The sequence below is a fragment of the Chlorocebus sabaeus genome, chromosome 16, assembly GCF_047675955.1.
Source record: "Chlorocebus sabaeus isolate Y175 chromosome 16, mChlSab1.0.hap1, whole genome shotgun sequence".
Lineage (NCBI taxonomy): Eukaryota > Metazoa > Chordata > Mammalia > Primates > Cercopithecidae > Chlorocebus > Chlorocebus sabaeus.
Window position 1 is genome coordinate 9,737,426 of NC_132919.1, and position 19,695 is coordinate 9,757,120.

General features: G+C 49.3%; 1 protein-coding gene across 1 annotated transcript; it reads right to left on the bottom strand.

The window, feature by feature from the left end:
• Positions 1–4,816: 4,816 nt before the first annotated feature.
• On the bottom strand, positions 4,817–19,644 carry RCVRN (recoverin). Its single transcript, XM_008010350.3, has 3 exons — positions 14,267–19,644; positions 8,012–8,123; positions 4,817–5,274 (listed from the first exon to the last, which is right to left on the bottom strand). Exons 1-3 carry the CDS (start codon positions 14,645–14,647, stop codon positions 5,165–5,167), a joined length of 603 nt encoding a protein of 200 aa, XP_008008541.1. The 5' UTR covers positions 14,648–19,644; the 3' UTR covers positions 4,817–5,164.
• Between the last annotated feature and the right edge of the window lie 51 nt (positions 19,645–19,695).

Sequence of the window (19,695 nt, forward strand, 5' to 3'; positions counted from 1 at the left end):
TTTTTCTTTTTGGTTTTTGAGATAGAGTCTCACTCTGTTGCCAGGCTGGCGTGCAGTGGCATGATCTCGGGCTCACTGCAACCTCCACCTCCCAGGTTCAGGCAATTCTTCTGTTTCAGCCTCCCAAGTAGCTGCCACTACAGGTGCACGCCACCATTCCTGGCTAATTTTTGTATTTTTAGTAGAGACGGGGTTTCACCATATTGGTCAGGCTGGTCTTGAACTCCTGACCTAAGGTGATCCACCCGCCTCGGCCTCCCAAAGTGCTTGGATTACAGGCATGAGCCACCGTGCCCAGCCAGCCATTATTAAGTATACAGTTCAGTGGCATGAAGTACATTCTTACTGTTGTGCAGCCGTCACCACCATCCATCTCCAGGACTCTTTCATCTTCCCGAACTGAAACTCTATATCCATTAAAAAATAGCCTCCCATTCTTCCCTCCCCAAACCCCGGCAACTTCTACGTTCTGTCTCTGTGAATTTGCTTATTCTAGATACATCAGATATAAGTGGAACTGTATAGTATGTATCCTTTTGTGATCGGCTTATTTCACTCACCATAATGCCCTCAAGGATCATCTACCTTGTAGTGTGTGTCAGAATTTCGTTTTTTTTTTTTAAATGCTGAATAATATTCCATGCATACCACATTTTGTTTATCTGGATTGTTTTCATGTTTTGGCTGTTGTGAATAATGCTGCTATTGGTAGGGATGTTTAAACATCTAGTTTCTGCTTTTAAAATTTGAGTATACCTACAAGTGGAACTGCTGGATCATATGGTGATTCTATATTTTCCCCAACAGCTGTGCCATTTTATATTCCCACCAGCAATGCATGAGGGTTCCAAATGCTCCATGGCCTTGCCGACATTTATTTTCCATTTTTTTTTATGAAAACCATTCCTAATGGCTGTGAAATGGTATCTCATTGTGATTTTGATTTGCGTTTCCGGAAAGACTAATGATGTCGGGCATCTTTTTATGTGCTTGCTGGTTAGTCCTTTGTAAGTCTTGTTTAGAAAAATGTCTATTCAATTCTTAGCCCATTTTTCAATTGGATTGTTTGGTTTTTGTTGTTGAGTTGTAGGAATTCTTTATGCATTCTGGATATTGATACCTTATCAGATATATTATTTGCAAATATTTTCTCTCATTCTGCAGATTGTCTTTTCGCTCTCTTGATAGTGCTCTTTTATGTAGAGAAGTTTTAAATTTTGATGAAGTCCAATGTTTGTATTTTTTTTTCTTTCGCTGCCCGTGCTTTGGCGTCAACGCCACCTGCGTGACTTTAATACGGGACCAAGGTTGAGAATATTGGCTGAGGCAGTGGGGAGGGAGGTGAACCCTTCTTTGGAAAGTGACAATACCTTGCTGAAGTCCAAATAAACTGAGCCTTTTTCCCATGTAGCATTTAGAGCTCAGAAATTCTTCCACAAGCACAGACTCAACTGACTCTCACAACTCTTAAGTGATAGGCAATGTAGGTGTGGTTGGCCCAGTTTCATGGTTATTTTAAGGGGTGGTCATCCCAGCTGGAGCCTGACAGCCTGAGACACAGACATATCTGGGCTTGTCTGATGAGTTTATATGACCACTAAGGGACAGAAATGGGGATAAAGGTGGACACAGCATGCTGGCTGATCCCGCCTGGCTCCATGGTCAGAGTCTGAGCCTGGTGAGAGAAGTTCCAGACAAAAGCTAGAAGAGCTGTTTCCAGGAGGCAGTGACAAAAGCTGTTTCCATGACACGTGCTACTTCCCATGGGGCTGTTCTGATGGACGCTAACCTAGAAGGTTCCTCAGCAGATCAGCACACAGCTTGGGCACATTAGGAGCACTGTGGCCTCACCCATGATTAGGAATGTGGTACTTGGGGGCAGCAATGGCACCTGGCACTAAGGGACCTATTGGTGAATCTGTGGGGGACACCTCCTGGAGATGCTAAAAAATGCTGTAGAGGCACTGCACAAGGGGCTGGGATCTTATGTGGGCAGGTGGCAACAGAAACTGGGGCAGTTTGGATTATTGTTCTTAATGAGACCCATTTTTGCCCTTGAATTTACATGTACTTGAGGAGTCAGGGATCTAGAGACAGGAAATGACTTCCCCAAGGTCTCTATAGTAGACATCTATTTTTAGAATCCACCCTCCTTATAGTACCCCAATTTTCCTTTTGGAAAAACCACTCATCTCCTACTTTCAGTCCATGGAACTTGAGTTGTCCTGACTCTACCCTCAGTTCAAGGATGGGCATACAAATCTGGCCGGGCAGAGCAGCACATCCTTCTGGCATCAGATGTTGAGTCAGGCTGGGCATATAACTAACCAGAAACAGTGAGAAGCAATCCTAACACTTTGGCTGGGACTCTTAAGAAAAAGCATTTTCTCTTTTCTGCTGAAATTGGAACCATGAAGAAGGCAACCTGGATCTGCCAGTGACCATCCTGCCAGCATGAGAAGAATCTGAGAATGGTGGTGACAGCAGAAAGCAGAACCAGGAGAGGGAGAAATGAACCCTGAGACATCTTTGGAGCCCCTGGATTAAGCCAGACCGGAAGCTAGCCCTACTCCTAGAATTTCAGTTATGAGAGCCAATCAATTTCTATTTGTGCCACAACAATTTGTGCCAGGTCATCTACCTTTTGCATCTGGAAGAGTCTTGATGACATAGCTCATCACTATCTCTACCTCCTCTTCCCTTCAGCCAAGTTGAACTTCATGCTTTATTTCCCACAGAGTGTCATAGAGCTGTACAGAATCCCAGCCCAAGTGGTCCTTCTGCCCTAAGCTAAAAAACAGAGGTGCTAATTAGGTTTTCACTCTTTGGTTCTCCACTGGCCACCGGAAGCTCCAGGGCCCCCTTTATGTTTCTCATTGAACCACAAACCAGCAAGGACCTGATTATGCAGTGTCTGTCCTTTTAGACTCAAGTGACAGTGATAGCCTGACCTCAGAAGTGAAAAGCCCCAGCCTCATCCTCCAAGCAACCAGATTTATTCATGGAGTGTGGTGGAAAGAGTATTGGAGTAAGACATTGAGCCCTTTGGTTATATTCCTGGAACACTCTGGACTGGACCCACAGGGTCCTTTATCTTCCACTGAACAAGCTCCTATATATAGCCCACTATGTCTACATGGGAGAAGTGTCTTGGGCAGATGATTCTAATAATCATCTTTCTCCTCCCAGAACCTCTGGGCTCATGCCTTGTAGCCTCCCTCCCCTTTCCAGCTCTGACACGGTGCAATCCTAGAGTTCTCTATTCTGCTGCGTCCAGGTCAAAACTATTGGAGAAACCTGGTGTAATCAAAAGGATTGCAGTTTAAGTACCAACTCCTACTCACACTTCCTGGCCTCAGTATTGTCATCTGTACTATGGAGACAACAACATCTCCATCAATGAAGTAATGACGGCAGAGTCTAGCATGGTGCGTGGCTCATAAGTGTTTATTCTCATGTTTGCTCTCCACACAGAGGAGTGCTCTCTGGCAGTGGTGATTGTGTCATCTCTGTGGCTAAAGTGGGGTCTAGAGGCATCACCACAACACCAGCAACTGGAGACTCCCCAGCCTCGAGAGGCTGCAGACAGGTCAGTCAAGAATCCAGGGCATCCATGCATTTTTCTGACCTCATCTTGGAACTTGAGGCTGGAAAATAAATGGACCTTCAAAGCAACAAACCCAGGGATCTTGGAGAACCCACTGATGGAGTTCCTGGGTATCCCAGGCCCTGGAGCTCTGAGGAGGCTGGTGGGTAGCCCTGACCTGACCTCGGATCCTCAGCTGGCCGCCCCTGGGCAAGCTCCTTCCTGTCATTGGGACTCCTTTTCCTTGTCTCTAAAACAAGGGGCTTTAGGGCCATCTACGGCTCTGCCTTCACCTCTTACTATATTGAAGCTGAACTCGTCATTGTTCCCTGAAACCTCAAAGGCTCCCTGAATTTCTCATCTCCATAGATGGCATTGCTCTTCACCCACTGCCCCAGCTACAAACCTGGCTGCCATTACTGCCCTCCCTCCCTCCCCACCGCTCAGCCAGCCAGGTGGATGCTACCTCCTAAATGTATCTTGATTGGGTCTGGTCCTCTCCATCCCATTGCCTTTCCCTTGGCCTAGGCCATCTGGGTGGCTGCAAAAGCTTATTCATCAGGCTCCTTGCCCCTAAGGAGCCCCCAGTCGCTCCCCTCTGACTTATTTTAGCCTGCTGGGGACTTCTCTTATAAACATAAAACCCTCCTACTTCCAACTCCACAGTGGCACTGCCGCCGCCCCCACGGTGAGCCCCCAAGTGCTTACCACAGGCTGCAGGGAGGGCTTTGCATGGTCCGGCCCCCACCTACCTTTTAGCCTCAGCTCACACTTTGTTCTGCCTCCTCCTCCTACCCTCCAGCCACCCTGACCTCCTCCTGGAACTTGAGATGGTCGTTCGTGCCTCAGTGGCTCTGTGTTGGTTGCCTTCTGTTTGAGACTTCCCCACCCCGTCCCCCACCTTGTGTGCAGTGGGTCTGAATGTAAATCTCCCTTCGTCAGGGATGTGGTCCCTGATTCCCCCCTGACAAGTCAGCCCCTTCCACTGTGTCCTCCCCTGCTGCTCTGCACGTTTCCATGGTAACCTGGGCCACTGGTCACGGCCTCCTTCCAGCTCCATTGCCCCCTCTGGACCGTGAGCTCCACGAGAGCAGGACTGCGTCAGGCTCATTCGGCACCAGAGCAGCCCAGCCTAGGGCTGCCATGGCCACACAACCTTGTCTTTGAGGTGTGGCCGACAGAAATCATTTCCTTTCCAGGTGAAGGATGACCAGCAGCCATGTGCCCAGCTCAGCTTACATTTATTGGAAACTGCTTACCCAGCACTCCACAAAGGAGCTTACAGCGGGGTGACACTTAGGACTCCTATGGCCTAATCCTGGGATTAGCACAGGGCCATGGGCTGGTGGGCAGAGGGAGGGGTGGGACCGGGGATGATGGGAGGGACGCTGAAGACCCAGGAAGAAGGAACCAGTGGGTCACTACAGATGCTTCAGTTTGGCAGGGAGCTGTGCTGTGGGCTTGTGTGCAGGTCTTTCTCTTGGCCCTGGGGTGGATGTGTGCATGTGTGTGCGTGCACACGTGCTCATGGGTGTCGTGTGAGTGGTGGGTGGAGGGAGGACAACTGAACAGTTGGCATCAGGCATTCTTGATCTTTTCCTTCACTTTTTGAGGCTCAAACTGGATCAGTCGCAGAATTTCCTTATTGGCCAGGGTCCCCTCGATGAATTCTTTCTCCGTAAGTTTATCTGTGCATTGGGAAAAATATATATACATACATAAAACAGCCAGGATTGATAGCCAAGCAAGCTGCGATGAGGCTGACATCCAGCCAGTATCCCCATTGTGAATGTATCTATTATGAAAATATTGAATATTCAGTGGCCCTGAGTATTCAATATTCTCCCACCCTAATCCAGATACCCACCTCCTTTCCCATGACCCTTGGAGCTCCCTGGGGACCAGCAAAGGGAGGTGAATGACTGGCACTGGAGGGGGCCCCGAGATGCCAGTCTTGTGCTATGTGCCTCTTCCGATCAGCCGGTGCCCCTGCCTTGCTGGCTATTAAATACTTCAATAATGAATAACTATTAATTGTTATTCTATTTTCTGGATTAGCTCAAGTTTCAAAGATCAAGTTCAGGAGGAGCTTCTGGGGAACTGAGCATAGCAAAACAATCTGGGTGTCAGGCCCAGAGTCTCAGCTGAGAAGCAGGGAACAACGTCCCCACAGACAGAGGTGAGGGGCCCCCATGAGATCACGCCAGCGGGAGTGTGGCTTGCAGAGAGGTCGCTTTGGCACCTGTAGCACACAGGCAGCCCCATGACTCCTGGCTGACAACTCCGCCATGACCCCTTCCTATGCATCCATCCCTGCATCCCCCAGTCTCATCTGCCTCCTTATCTGGGATCAGGACTGAGACAGCCTTGTTGCAGCCACACCTGGTTTTCTGGTGTTTTTATCAGGTGGTTTACTGTATTCAGATCAGTCCAGTTAAATGCATGGTCCTGAGCCCAGATGCTACTGTGCTTGGAGCCAAGGTCCCCGCAGGGAGCGGAGGTGGGGTGTACAATAGAAGAGCGTGAGATGAAGTCCCTCCTTGGGAAACTGTTGATCTGGCGGGGAAGGCAGTCACACACAGAAATACCTCTTGCATGAGACAGATGCTCTTTTCTGTTGTATGTTCACAGTGCCTAGCACAGAGTCGGTGCTCAACAAAGCTTTGCTGAACTGAAAGTGATTTCTGACTTATGCTCTGGGCGTTTTTGGATACCCTTAATCCCTTCTGGGTTAGGATCCAGGATGGCTTCCTGCACAAGTCTTGGGTTTTAACATCCCATCCATCCCACAGAGAGCTTGAAACTCCCACCATCAAAGCCTGACTCTGCCGTGAGGCACTGTCTCCAGATGGGCCATGTGGAAACACGTACAGCATGTCACGAACAGGAGTAACACGTCAGCCTAGTAACACGTCAGCCTCTGACATCATGCCCTCCTGGGGTGTTCACTGGGGTGGTTTCCAGCAAACACTCCAGGAGCAGAACACAGGGCTCGACACATGAACAGACCCAGAGGGAGGTCAGGAAGCCAATTAAGGAGCCAGTGGGCGAAGTGCCGAAAGAAGGCATCTTGGCAGCCAATGTCTGTGCAAGGAGGAGAAAGTGCTCAAAGGAGAGGTGCCAATCAGGGCTGATGACGGAAAGGTGGGTAAAGTACCAAGGCCTGAATTTAAGGAGGCACTCACTTTCAGGTCCTGTGAGTGCATTGTTGATCCCTGAGAACGAGCGCCTCCTTAAATTCTGTGTCCTATGTCCCTCCTACCCCAATGACCTTCGTGCTTCTCTTATTTCATCATTTGTTGGCAGATTAGGAGGGGCAGGATCATTTCTCTCTGCCCTTATTTAGCATCCTGCTCAGGTTTTTCTTCTTGACCCTGGTAGGAGACTGCCCCCAGAGGTCACCAAAGGGGTTAACACAGGACCCTTGGATGTGTTTGGGCCACGCTGTGTTTTATCAATTGAGACACATTGCATTTTTTAAATCTCCATGGCTGGCTTCTCTTAAAAAAAAAATCAGATGATGTCTCAACCATGGGTTCCATATTCCCACATGGAATATGCTGGAAGCCATCAGACCCGAGGTGCACCCTGTGCTGTTTGCCAATCCGCACTGCTTGTAGATTACTGTCCACATGACTTGTTTTCATCATTCCTGCCCCTCTAGCCACATGTGTTTGCAGCCCCAGCCTAATACCAGCTCCTTTACCGCAGCCTCCTTGTGTTGGCCATGAGCATCACAGACACACAGCCCCAGCAGCCGAGGGCTGCAGTCCATCACTGCCTACAATGCAGGATCACACTTCCTGAGAGCTGCCTCCTGCCACTGACTGACAGGGGAGGAGCACCAAGACTGACAGGGGCACTGAGGACACCCCATCGACTCTGTCAATACTTCCTCAGAATGCACTGTCTCGGGCATTACTTACCTAACCTTCCTTTCTTTCCTAACTCTCCTTCCTTCCCCTCTCTCCCTGCCAGGGGTCAGATCTTCTTGGCAGTCTGATGGCTTTCCCAGCCTTCTCTCGATCCCTGCCTGTTTTCCTTCATCAGCCTTTCCTCCCATAAATCTCTTGCAATCTCATTTAAATCTAATCCTATCTTGGTGGTGTTTCTCAGAGGACCCAAACCAACTTCCCAAAGTAAAACCATAGCAATTTAGATCCCACTGACTTGGGACTTGAAATTAATTCAAAGGTAGGGGTGAGCTGAAGTTTGCTCTTGTTCTAATTGTACAGAAAACAGTTTTGGCTCACGCTTAAGGCCATTCCCCTGTCGAACCTTTCAGACAGCTCTAAAAATATACAGTGGAATGAGGTGTCCCTGTCCTGCCTGGACACTGTGACTCAGAAGAATAAATCTTGTTGGGGTTCCCAGGGAATAGCCCATGGTTGAAAAATCAAAAGCAATGAAGGAAGAGGAATTCACCATCATCATTCTTTCCGAAGTACTTCCAGATCTTCTCAGCTCGCTTTTCCGGCGTGTTTTCATCCTCTGGAAGGAGCTTCACGTCCTCAGGAGTGATCATTTTGAAAATAGCCTGTACCAAACAGAAAGAAAAAACTCGTTAGAAGGAACTTTAAGGGGTTGGCAACCCCAGAAAATCCACATCTTACACTGTACACAAAAATCTACTCAAAATGGATTAAAGACTTAAACATAAGACCTCAGACTGTCAAACTGCTGGAGGAAAACAGGGGAAAAGCTTCTTGATGCTGGTCTTGACAATAATTTTTTGGATATGACACCAAAAGCACAGGTAACATAAACCAAAATGAACAAGCAGGATGACATCACACTAAAGAGCTTCTCCACGTCAGAGGAAACAATGAACAAAATCAAAAGGTAACATATGGAATGAGGGAAAACATTTGCAAACCATGTATCTTATAAGGGGTTAATATCAAAAATACATAAGGGGCCAGGTGCGGTGGCTCATGTCTGTCATCCCAGCACTTTGGAAGGACGAGGCAGGAGGATCACTTGAGGGCAGGAATTTGAGACCAGCCTGGGCAACAAAGTGAGACTCTATCTCTACAAGAGAAAATTAATTAGCAGAGGTGGTGGGCATGCCTACAGTCCCAGCTACACGGGAGGATGAGGATTGCTTGAGCCCAGGAGTTCTAGGCTGCAGTGAGCTGTTTTTGCACCTTTGAACTCTAGCCTGGGTGACAGAGCAAGACCCTGTCTCTCTCTATATATAATATGCACATTGTATATAATATATAAGGAACTCCTACAACTCAATAGCAAAAGAACAAATAACACAATTGAAAAATGGGCAAAGGAGGCCGGGTGCGGTGGCTCACACCTGTAAATCCCAGCACTTTGGGAGGCTGAGGCAGGTGGATCACCGGAGGTAAGGAGTTCAAGACCAGCCTGGCCAACATGGTGAAACCCCGTCTTTATTAAAGACACAAAATTAGCTGGGTGTGGTGGTGCATGCCTGTAGTCCCAGCTACTCGGGTGGCTGAGGCAGGAGAATTGCTTGAACCTGGGAGGCGAAGGTTGCAGTGAGCCAAGATCACGCCATTGCACTCCAGCCTGGGTGACAAGAGTGAAACTCTAAAAAAAAAAAAAAAAAAAGAAAGAAAGAAAATGGGCAAAGGACCCAAATAGACATTTCTCCAAAGAAGACGTACAAGTGGCCAGCAAGTATCAAGAAACCCATCACTGATCACCAGGGAAACATAAATCAATACCACAATGAGATATCACCTCACGCCTGTTAGAATGACTGTAATAAAAAAGACAAGAAATAACAGGTGTTGGCAAGGGTGTGGTGACAAGGGAACCCTGGTCCACTGTTGCTGGGAATATAAAATGGTACAAACACTACGGAAGACACATCAGGGACTTTGGGTCACCTCCATCACGATGTCCCTCTCTCAGTGCCCGACCAGCCCGTGGGAGCAGATAGCAGTTATAATACAGATGTACAGGCCCCCACCTGATCTACTGAATCAAAATTCCTGGGCGTAGGACCTGGGCATCTGTATTTTTGAGGCCCTCATAAGGGACAGGGAATTCAGGGAAGAGACAAAGAAGCCTTTTGCGTCTTATTTTGTACCTTTCTGTACTGTGATTTTCTAACCATGTAAACATATTAACTTCACTTATTTAAAAAAATGAAAATAAGAAAGAAAAAGCTTCCTGATGCAAATATGACGGCAGTCCTGAGGTTGGAGTTTGGGAATCACTACCTCAGACCCTACTGCCTAAAGGTTTTAGAAGAGTAAACCTCTTCCTCTGGATTCATACTGTACCTCAGTTGCTCAGTAAGACTGACTTATGGCAATAACGGCTAACATTCTAACATTTGTTGAGTACTTAATAGGTGTCACTCTCTTTTCTTCTTTTTGTTTTCTTTCTTTTTTTTTTTTCCAGATGGGGTCTTGCTCTGTCACCCAGGCTGGAGTGCAGTGGTGCAATCATGGCTCACTGCAGCCTCGACACGCTGGGCTCAAGCAATCCTCCCACCTCGGCCTCCTGAGTAGCTGGGACTACGGGTGCGCACCACCATGCTCAGCAAGTTTCTTTGAATTTTTTGTAGAGACAGGGTCTCACTATGTTGCCCAGACTGGTCTCAAACTCCTGAGCTTAAGCAATCCTTTCACCTTGGCCCCGCAAAGTGCTGCGATTACAGGCATGGGCCACTATGCCTGGCCTAGGTGTCACTTTTCTAAACATTTTTTACACCTAGTCTTCACAATAACTGTATGAAGAAGGTATGATTGGCCCCATTTTATGGATGAAAAAACTGAGACAACTAACTTGCTGGAAGTCACCCAGCTAGAAGGAGAAGAGTAGAGATTTGAATCCAGGCATTTTGATTCTAGAATTGGTATCCTTGTGTTAAGCCATAGCCCACTCACCTCCTTATCACTGGAAGGTCTTGGAGAGCGTTGGGCAAGGCTAGGGGAGGGAGAGAGAGGCATCAACAAGAACTTTTCAAAGGTCTTCCCATGGTACAGCAAGACCCTTATTTAACCTTCTGCTCAAGGACAGGTTCAGCGAAAGGATTAGCTTTGGGCTCAAGGATCCCATCCTTCTCGCCTCCCTCCCCTCTAATAAAGCAGTTGGGTATGCAGTGTAGGGGAAGTATGAAGTGTCCCCAGACCTGTGAGATCAGGGAAAGGGACAAGGGGGCTCCATGCACCCTTCCAGCTCCAAGTTTCTAGGATTCCACTGGCTCAGGAGCACCAGTGCCGGCTGGGTCCTGAAGGGACACTCGAGGCTGTAGGTCCTTGGATGCTAAGGGCAGAAAGGTATGTTGGGTGGCAGTTGGGAGGTTACTGGCTCTGGCCAGAGCCTTCTGCCTGCCTGGAGACACTTGTGAGCAGGTCAGGCAGGGGCAATAATGGCTGTGAAATTATCCTGGAGGGAAGGTCAACAGCTTTGAGAAGTTCCCCTTCAGCCTCCTGGTGCTGGAAAAAGGAGCAAGGAGACCAAAGCCAGCAGCCCAGGGCAGCGGCCTCACTGGCAGCACTCAGAGCTCTGAGCTGGACGCAAGTGTAGGTGGTTCCTACACTCCTATCCGTCTGTGCAGGGCCTTGGGTACCATGTACAGGTGTGCCAGCTAGAAGCTGGGAGTGACTGCCTGCCCACCCCACTTCCAACACAGAGGGACAGACCTTCAGGGCCTCGGGAAAGGCTGCAAAAATAATCAAATCCTCACCCTGGGCCCAGGAAGGTAAAATGGTTTTCCCACAGCAACACTGCTAGTTGGAGTCAGAGCTAGGACTAGAACGCTTCACTTGTGACTCCCCCAGTCAGTGCTCTGCCCATGAACTTGTAATCTGGTGAACAGCAGAGCCTTCTGCCACCTTGCACAGCCCCAGCCATTGATGGCCTCTCCCTCCCTCCGTTTCCTTTCTTCTTTCTTCCTTTCTCCCCTCCTTTCCTTCTCCTCCCTCCCTTCCTTCTTTCCTTCCCCTTGCTTCCCCCTCTTTCCTTCCTGACTTTCACCTTCCCTCTCTCCCTCCCTCATTTCCCCCTCCTCCCTTTCTTCCTACTTTTCTTCAAGGAGTATCCATTTGTAGGCTTCTGCTGGGCCCCGCATTGTTTATGCCTCTCTGAAGACTTAGTCCCTGTCCCAGGCCACCCAGAGACCCCACAGCCAATTCGAGGGAGCTTTCTCTGCAGGCTGTGCCAAGGTAACAATGAGGGAGACACACGCCTGCCGGAACGGGAGGCCTGAGCTGAGCACTGAGGATAAGCCCATGGACCACAAGCTGCACACTTTGCTGTTTTATTTATGGTTTATCCTAATAAGGGTGGAAAATTTTTGTGCATTTGTAATCATGCAAATGAAGGCACGATTACAAATGCATACAAAGTTATATAACATCTGAACAACAGTCTCTACTAACAGGAATGGAATTAGAATAATAAAGCAAGTGGCAGGGGCAGGGGGATGGAAAAAGAATAAGTAAAAAAAAAAAAAAAAAATCAAATGAAGGAAATTAGAACTGGTATAATAGGAGAGAAATGGAAACAACCTAATGTCCAAAAACATAGGAATGTTCAATAATTTCCACATTTCCATAAGCCAGAATTCCAAGCAGCTATTAAAAGCGTTCTGGAAGAGATTGGGTGCAGCAGCTCACGCCTGTAATCCCAGCACTTTGGGAGGCCAAGGTGGGCAGATCACCTGAGGTCAGCAGTTTGAGACCAGCCTGGCCAACATGGCGAAACCCTGTCTCTACTAAAATACGAAAATTAGCTGGGCATGGTGGCGGGTGCCTGTAATCCCAGCTACTTGCAAGGGTGAGGCAGGAGAACTGCTCAAACCTGGGAAGTAGAAGTGGCAGTGAGCTGAGATCACGCCACTGCACTCCAGCCTGGGCGACAAGAGTGAAACTCTGTCTGAACAACAACAACAAAAAACTGTTTTGGAAGAATATGTAATGATATGGAAAGCACTCATGATAAAAGAGCAACTGAAAAATGTATGATAAAAATCGTATGTGAATATGTCATAGCTTTAACATTGTTTAAAATTATATAGGTAAAAGACTGAAAAGGTATATACCGATATACTAAGAAAAGTTTTCCTTGGATGTTTTCCTTGGATGAAGCAATTTTTAATCTCTTTTGCCTAGGTTTCTAAATTTCATGAGTTACTTATACATTAGATAAACCATTTTCAAGACACCTACGAGGTTGGTGGAAAATTGTGTTTTTTGCCATTACTTTCACAACAAAGGATCTGACACGAGGACAGTATGGATGGGGGAGAAGGCGTGTTGGGAACCATGTGGAAGCGTGTACGCCTCACAGGGAACCTGTCAGGAGCTGGGGAGCCACGCCGTGCATGGCAAGTGCGGGTTCAAGGGTGGTACAGGCGATCCGCCCCACGCTGGGGAGAACATGAGAACTAGAACTCAGAGTTCATGCCCCCAACTTTGACCTCTTTCTACTTTATATTTGAAGCATAGTGTGTTTAGAATGAATAGCGATTCAAGTTGAATGTGTACTGCTGAAAATTTCAAAGGATATTTTAATAAAGAAAGGAAGAAACAAAGGATGGAGAGAAAGAAAAAAATGTAAATATAGTCATGTGTCGCTCAGAGACAGGAATACATTCCGAGAAACACATCTTTAGGCAATTTCCATGTGGGAACGTCATAGAGTCCTCGCACAAACCCAGATGGTAGAGCCTACTACATCCCTGGGCTCCATGATCCAGCCTTTTGCTCCTATGCTACAAACCTGTGCAGCCTGTGACTGTCCAGAGTGCTGCAGGCAGTTGTCACACGATGGTAAGTATCTGCACATCTAAACATAGCTAAACATGTGATAAAACTACAGTATAAAGATAAAAAATGGGCCAGGCACTGTGGCTCATGCCTGTAAATCCCAGCACTTTGGGAGGCTGAGGTGGTGGATTGCCTGAGGTCAGGAGTTCGAGACCAGCCTGACCAACATGGTGAAACCCCGTCTCTACTAAAAATACAAAAATTAGCCGGGCGTGGTGGCGGGCACCTGTAATCCCAGCTACTCGGGAGGCTGAGGCAGGAGAATTGCTTGAACCCGGGAGGCAGAGGTTGCAGTGAGCCAAGATTGCGCCACTGTACTCCAGCTCTGGGCTACAGAGTGAGACTCCATCTCAAAAAACAACAACAAAAACAAAACAACAACAACAACAAAACACCAAGATACAAAATGGTAGAGCTGTCTAGGGCACTTACCATGAGTGGAGCTTGCAGGATTGGGAGTTGCTCTGGGTGAGTCAGTAATCGAGTAGCGAGTGAATGTGAAGAACTAGGACATTACCGTACACTACTGCAGACTGTATAGATACACTTAGACTACACTAAATGCATTTTTAAAATAAAGTAACTGTGCTATGACATCACTAGGCAAGAGGAATTTTTCAGCTCCATTACAATCTTATGGGACCACGGTGGTATATATGGTCCATAGATGACCCAAACATCGTGAAGCAAAGCATAACGTGGATGTATTAAGAAACATTCAGATTCTGCTTCAGGAAGACAACGAAGCTGTGGGTAAGTGCCCACCCGTCTATCAATATCAGCCTCTTGGAGCACCAGGCTCTCAGAGCCAGTGGCCTGAATCCCCCGCTCCACCCACAGCTCCACTCACCCTGCAGCAAGGGGACCCCAGCCCCAAGTGACCCTGGCGCCGCCCAGCCAGAAGGGGAGAGGGGAGACTGACCATGACGATCTCCAGCACTTCATTCTTGCTGATGGTCCCGTTACCGTCCACGTCGTAGAGGGAGAAGGCCCACTCCAGCTTCTGGTTGGTCTTGCCCGCGGTGGTCATATGCAGGGCGATGACGTACTCCTTGAAGTCCAGGGTGCCGTCGAGGTTGGAATCGAAGCTGCGGAACACATGCTGGGCGTAGGCCTTGGGGTCGGTGTCGGGGAAGAACTTGGCGTAGATGCTCTGGAACTGCTGCTGGGTGATGCGGCCGCTGGGGCAGTCCTTCAGGAAGGACTGGTACCAGGAGGACAGCTCCTCCTCTGAGAACTTGGTGTTCAGCTGCAGCTCCTCCAGGATCTCCTTGGACAGGGCCCCACTTTTGCTGTTCCCCATGGGTGAGGAAGAGTGGGCAGCGGCTGCGGAGTCGCTGGGTGGGTGGGACGTGCGTGGTCCCCTGGCCGCAGGCTGGCGCTCAGGGCTGGTGTGAGCTGAAGATGGAGATACTGGTGGCTTAGGAGGATTTGCGACCAGTTCTTCGCAATCCTCGAAGGGAGGAGGGGCCCAGGAGCTTTGTGGAGGTGGGGGGGTGCTCCCAGAACCCTACTGAGATTAAAATAAAGAGCCCGGGGCAGGCAGGCAATTCATCTCGGTCTCCTGGGAAGAGACTAGAGCAAGACAGGAAGTTGGAACCTTCAGAGCTGGGGCCTCCTGCACCTGCAGCCCCAGCCCTCTAACGGCAGCCACATTCCCCGTTTCTCTTCCTCACTAACTCTGAGCATCTCAGGGCAGGGCTGGCAACTCACCTCAAGCCCTCGAATGCAGTGGTTAGGAGCACAGGCTCTGGGGCCAGCATGGGTTCAAGTCCCAGCTTGGCTACTTAACTAGCTGTGTGGCCCCAGGCATGTTTCTTCACCTCTTTCCACCTGGGACACTCTTCTAACCCTTCACTGCAGTCACGTCTCTGCTTAAATGTCACCTGCTCAGCCAGGCCTATACTGACCCTCTATCTATAATAGCACACCCCCACCGTCTTCGGCACACCCCATGTCCCCTCACTGGAATGAAAGCTCCAGGAAGGACAGGGTTTTGTCTGTGTTGTTCCCAGATGCATTTCCATTTCCAGAACCTGATAGGCTTGGGCCCCCATTAAGCCTTTCTTGAATAAATGGGCATCATAGCATCTACCACACTGTCACTGTGAGGCTGATGTGAGTCAATATGGGCGACACACTTAGAACCTGGCACACGGCTAATGCGAAACACTCATTTTGTTATTGCCCATCAGTCACAGGGAGTGAAGGTGAACTGCCTGCAGGGACCAACAGGGGGCAGCCAGGCCTGTGTCACCTCGGGAAGGGGCTGCCAGCGAATGTGGTCACATGGGAACGTGAGATTTTTTTTTTTTTCTTAATTAGTCAAGAGAAATCCAGAAATCAGAATTTTCGATGCAATTTCCACACTTTTCAACTTTGGCAATTAATTTGAAATCTAAAAAACATGGCTGGGCGCGATGGCTCACGCCTGTAATCCCAGCACTTTGGGAGACCGAGAAGGGTGGATCACTAGGTCAGGAGTTCGAGACCAGCCTGGCCAACATGGTGAAACCCTGTCTCTACTAAAAATACAAAAAATTAGCTGGGTGTGGTGGCGGGTGCCTGTGATCCCGGCTACTTGGGAGGCTGAGGCAGGAAAATCGCTTGAACCTGGGAGGCGGAGGTTGCAGTGAGCCGAGATCTCACTCTTGCACTCCAGCCTGGGCGACAGTGCAAGACTCCGTCTCAAAAAAACAAAAGAACAAAACAACAGAAACAAAAACAAAATCACAAAACATGATGTGGGCCAAACAAAATCTATCTGCGGCTCCATGGCAGGCTGCAGGGTGTCCATCTGCAGGGGACTTGGAGTGAACAGGCAAGAAAACGTGTTTGCTGAGTGAATGGGTAAATAACTGAGTGATCAGAGACAGGGAGCTGTGCAAAGGCAGGCTGCGTGTCCCTGCAGCGCAGCGGGGAGTATCAAGCATGAGGAAGCACCCTAGTGAGGACGCTGCACACCTGGATTCTTGTCACCCAGAGGGAAGGGAGGGTGGGCGTGCACTTTCCTTAGCGGAGCGCAGTGCTCGTGCTTGAGGGGACACACTCAGAACCCCAGCCTTGCTGCCGTGGATGCAGAGTTGTCTTTTTTTGCCCTGGGGTGCGAAGTATGAAGACTAAACCCCACAGTCTCCAGGCAGGCAGGTAAAGCGGTTTTTTTTTTAGACAGAATCTCTCTCTGTTGCCCATGCTGGAGTACAGTTGCGCACTCTTGGCTCACTGCAACCTCCGCCTCTTGGTTTCAAGCAATTCTCCTGTCTCAGTCCCCTGAGAATCTGGGACTACAAGTGTCTGTCACTAGGCCCAGCTAATTTTTTTTTTTTCTTTTTGTAGTTTTAGTAGAATTGAGGTTTCACCATATTGGTCAGGCTGGTCTTGCAAACTCCTGACCTCAGGTGATCCGCCTGCCTTGCATCTCAAAGTGTAAAGTAGGGATTTTAGCCTACTTACTAACAGGCTAGTGGCAGCGGAAGGTAGGTCCCTGCTGCTGGGAGAAAGCCACTTGCCAGGCCCACCTGATATCACTCTGGAAGGAGCGAGAGGTTTGGGCACCGAGGGCAGACTCATCTCTTCCAGCCACTCTGCACACAACAGTTTCAGAGACATCGCAGGAAACCTGCAAGTTGGGTGGGGGTGTGAACTTTCAAATTTTTTCTCATCACTTTGTGAGATTTTTTTGTTTTTTGTTTTGTTTTGTTTTTTGAGACAGAGCCTCGTTCTGTTGCCCAGGCTGGAGTGCAGTGGCACGATCTCGGCTCACTGCAACCTCCACCTTCCAGGTTCAAGCGATTCTCCTGCCTCAATCTCCTGAGTAGCTGGGATGACAGGCACGCACCACCACGCCCGGCTAATTTTTGTATTTTTAACAGAGATGGGATTTCACCATGTTGGTCAGGCTGGTCTCGATCTCCTGACCTCAGGAGATCTGCCTGCCTCGGCCTCCCAAAGTGCTGGGATTACAGGCGTGAGCCACTGCACCCGGTGATAATATTACTTCTGAATAGGAGTATCTAGGCTTTCACCATCCTGTAGTGTGCATTTATTCTCAAAAGCAGTTAGAAACAGAACAGTCACCAGCCTTCAAACAAACTAACGAACCAAGCAAGCCCAAGCCACACCTTGGAATCGCATTCTCGTCCAGAGCTTTCTTGCAGCCCTGAGGCAGCCCCGGGGATGAAGGGAGAGTGAGGTCAGAGGCCTCGACCCCTTGCTCTGAGCCACTAGTAGGAGGTGACTAGAAGTGCCTCCTGGATCACACCCCTGTCCACATCAAGCCTGCAGCAGATGAGGCGAGGCCAGTGTTACAGGTGAGACGTGGGGCCTCCCAAAGGCACGTCGCCAGCCTGGGGTCACATGGTTGCTAAATGGCAATGCCAGGAGGAAGGAAAGTCCAGATCTGCCAGGCTCTTCGTTTAGGCTTCCTTTGTCTACATTACAGGAGGCCTGAGCCTAGAGGACAAGTAGGTGAGGATGTGGGGTTGCCATGGCAATGAAAGAGGCCCTGGGCGAGGCAGAAGGCAGCCAGAGCCCTCCAGTCCTTGCTGTTCTCTCCAGGCACAAGGAGGAAGGAGCTGGACCCAGGTCGGAAGCAGCCTGGTACAGTCCACATTCTCCAGGTTGCTGTGCCCAGGAGGGGCCTCAGGGGATCGCAGGCAGCTGTGTTGATGCTCAGAGCAAGGGGTCATGACCTGGAGGTTTGTTTGAAAACCTGCATAAACATCTTCTATCAGAGGGAGAGCTTATGCTCCTTAGCCAAACAAGCTGTTGGAGATGATGTATGGTGAGGCGATTTGTTAAGTCTGAGCTGGGGCCATAAGCTCTCCCAAACCCCAAAGTCTTCTCTAGAGGAGAAGGCTTCATCTCCAGGCAGAGGATCCCAGTTTGCATCTCGCTCTCCTCGCTGCACTGAAATATGCTTCCCAGAAGCTGGCCCTGTCCCCTCAAACAGGAGCTCCATCTCGGCTGTTAGCTGGGAGGCGACCCAGACCCCACCCTTTCCCCATTGCTCGACCTTGCCTTTTATGAGCTGAAGGCCAAGATGACCCTCCTGCCCTCTGGCCTGGAGCCAGCACCTGCAGAGAAGTCTGCATTGAGAGGGAAAAGGGGGTATGGAGAAGGTGGCGGGGGAGACAGAGAATGGGGAAGGACCCTCCTCCCACAGCTGTCCCCATTGCAGAAAGTGACAATCCATCCTTTTGATGACTTGGATTGAGGTTCTTGGCGTCATTCTCAGTGTTTCTCTTTCAGTCCCAACCCTCTCCAATCTATCAAGAAATTATCTTGACTCTACCTTCAAGGTGCATCCAGAACCAGACCATTCTTCTTGCCTCCCTTGCACCTGCCTCATGCAGGCAGCGTCACCTCTGCCCCCTAATAGCTCTTCCTGCTTCTGCTCTTGTCCCCTTACAGCCCTGCAGCGAGCCCCATAGCCATGAAATCAGGTCATGCACGATGGCTGCCCACTTCTCCCCGTCAAAGCCAAAAGCCTGCAACAGGCAGCACTTTGGCACCCCCAAGAAGGGACGAAAAGGGGCGGGTGCCCTTTGTCTCTCTGCTAAGTCATCAGAGGTAAAATCATCACCAATCCCAAGAGCCTAGGGGGAACGCCGAGACGGTCATTCGAAGAACATGGCAGCCCTCCACATTCCTCATCTGCTCTTCCCTCCTCACTCCCTCCACGCCAGCCAGGCTGGCCTCAGATACACGAGCATCTCTTCTGCTTGGAACATTCTCCTCCGGTGACCTTCGAGGGTCCCTCCCAGGTCTCCTTGTCTTTGATCAAATACCACCTTCTCAATGAGGCCACTCAAATGACCCTATTGAATACTGCAACATACCCACCTTCACCCTGTCCTGTTTTTCTTTTCCACAACACTTAACACCGTCCACACCCACATCACAGAACGTAGTACGTCTACTGTTTTTGTCTGCTAGAATGTAAGCTCCCTGAGAGCAGGGCTCTCCCTGGTGTGTTCCCAGGACCTAGAGCAGTGTCTGGTATATACCAGATGCTCAGTAATTATTGAATGAATAAATGGATGGGCTGGACTTGGTGGCTCACGTCTATAATCCCAAGACTTTGGGAGGCCGAGGCGGACGGCTCACCTAAGGTCAGAAGTTCGAGACCAGCCTGGCCAACATGGTGAAACCCTCTCTACTAAAAATATAAAAATTAGCCAGTCAAGGTGGGGCATGCCTGTAGTCCCAGCTACTCAGGAGGCTGAGGCAGGAGAATCACTTGAACCCGGGAGGCAGAGGTTGCAGTGAGCTGAGATCATGCCACTACACTCCAGCCTCGGTGATAGAGCGAGACTCTGTCTCAAAAAAAAAAAAAAAAAAAAAAATATA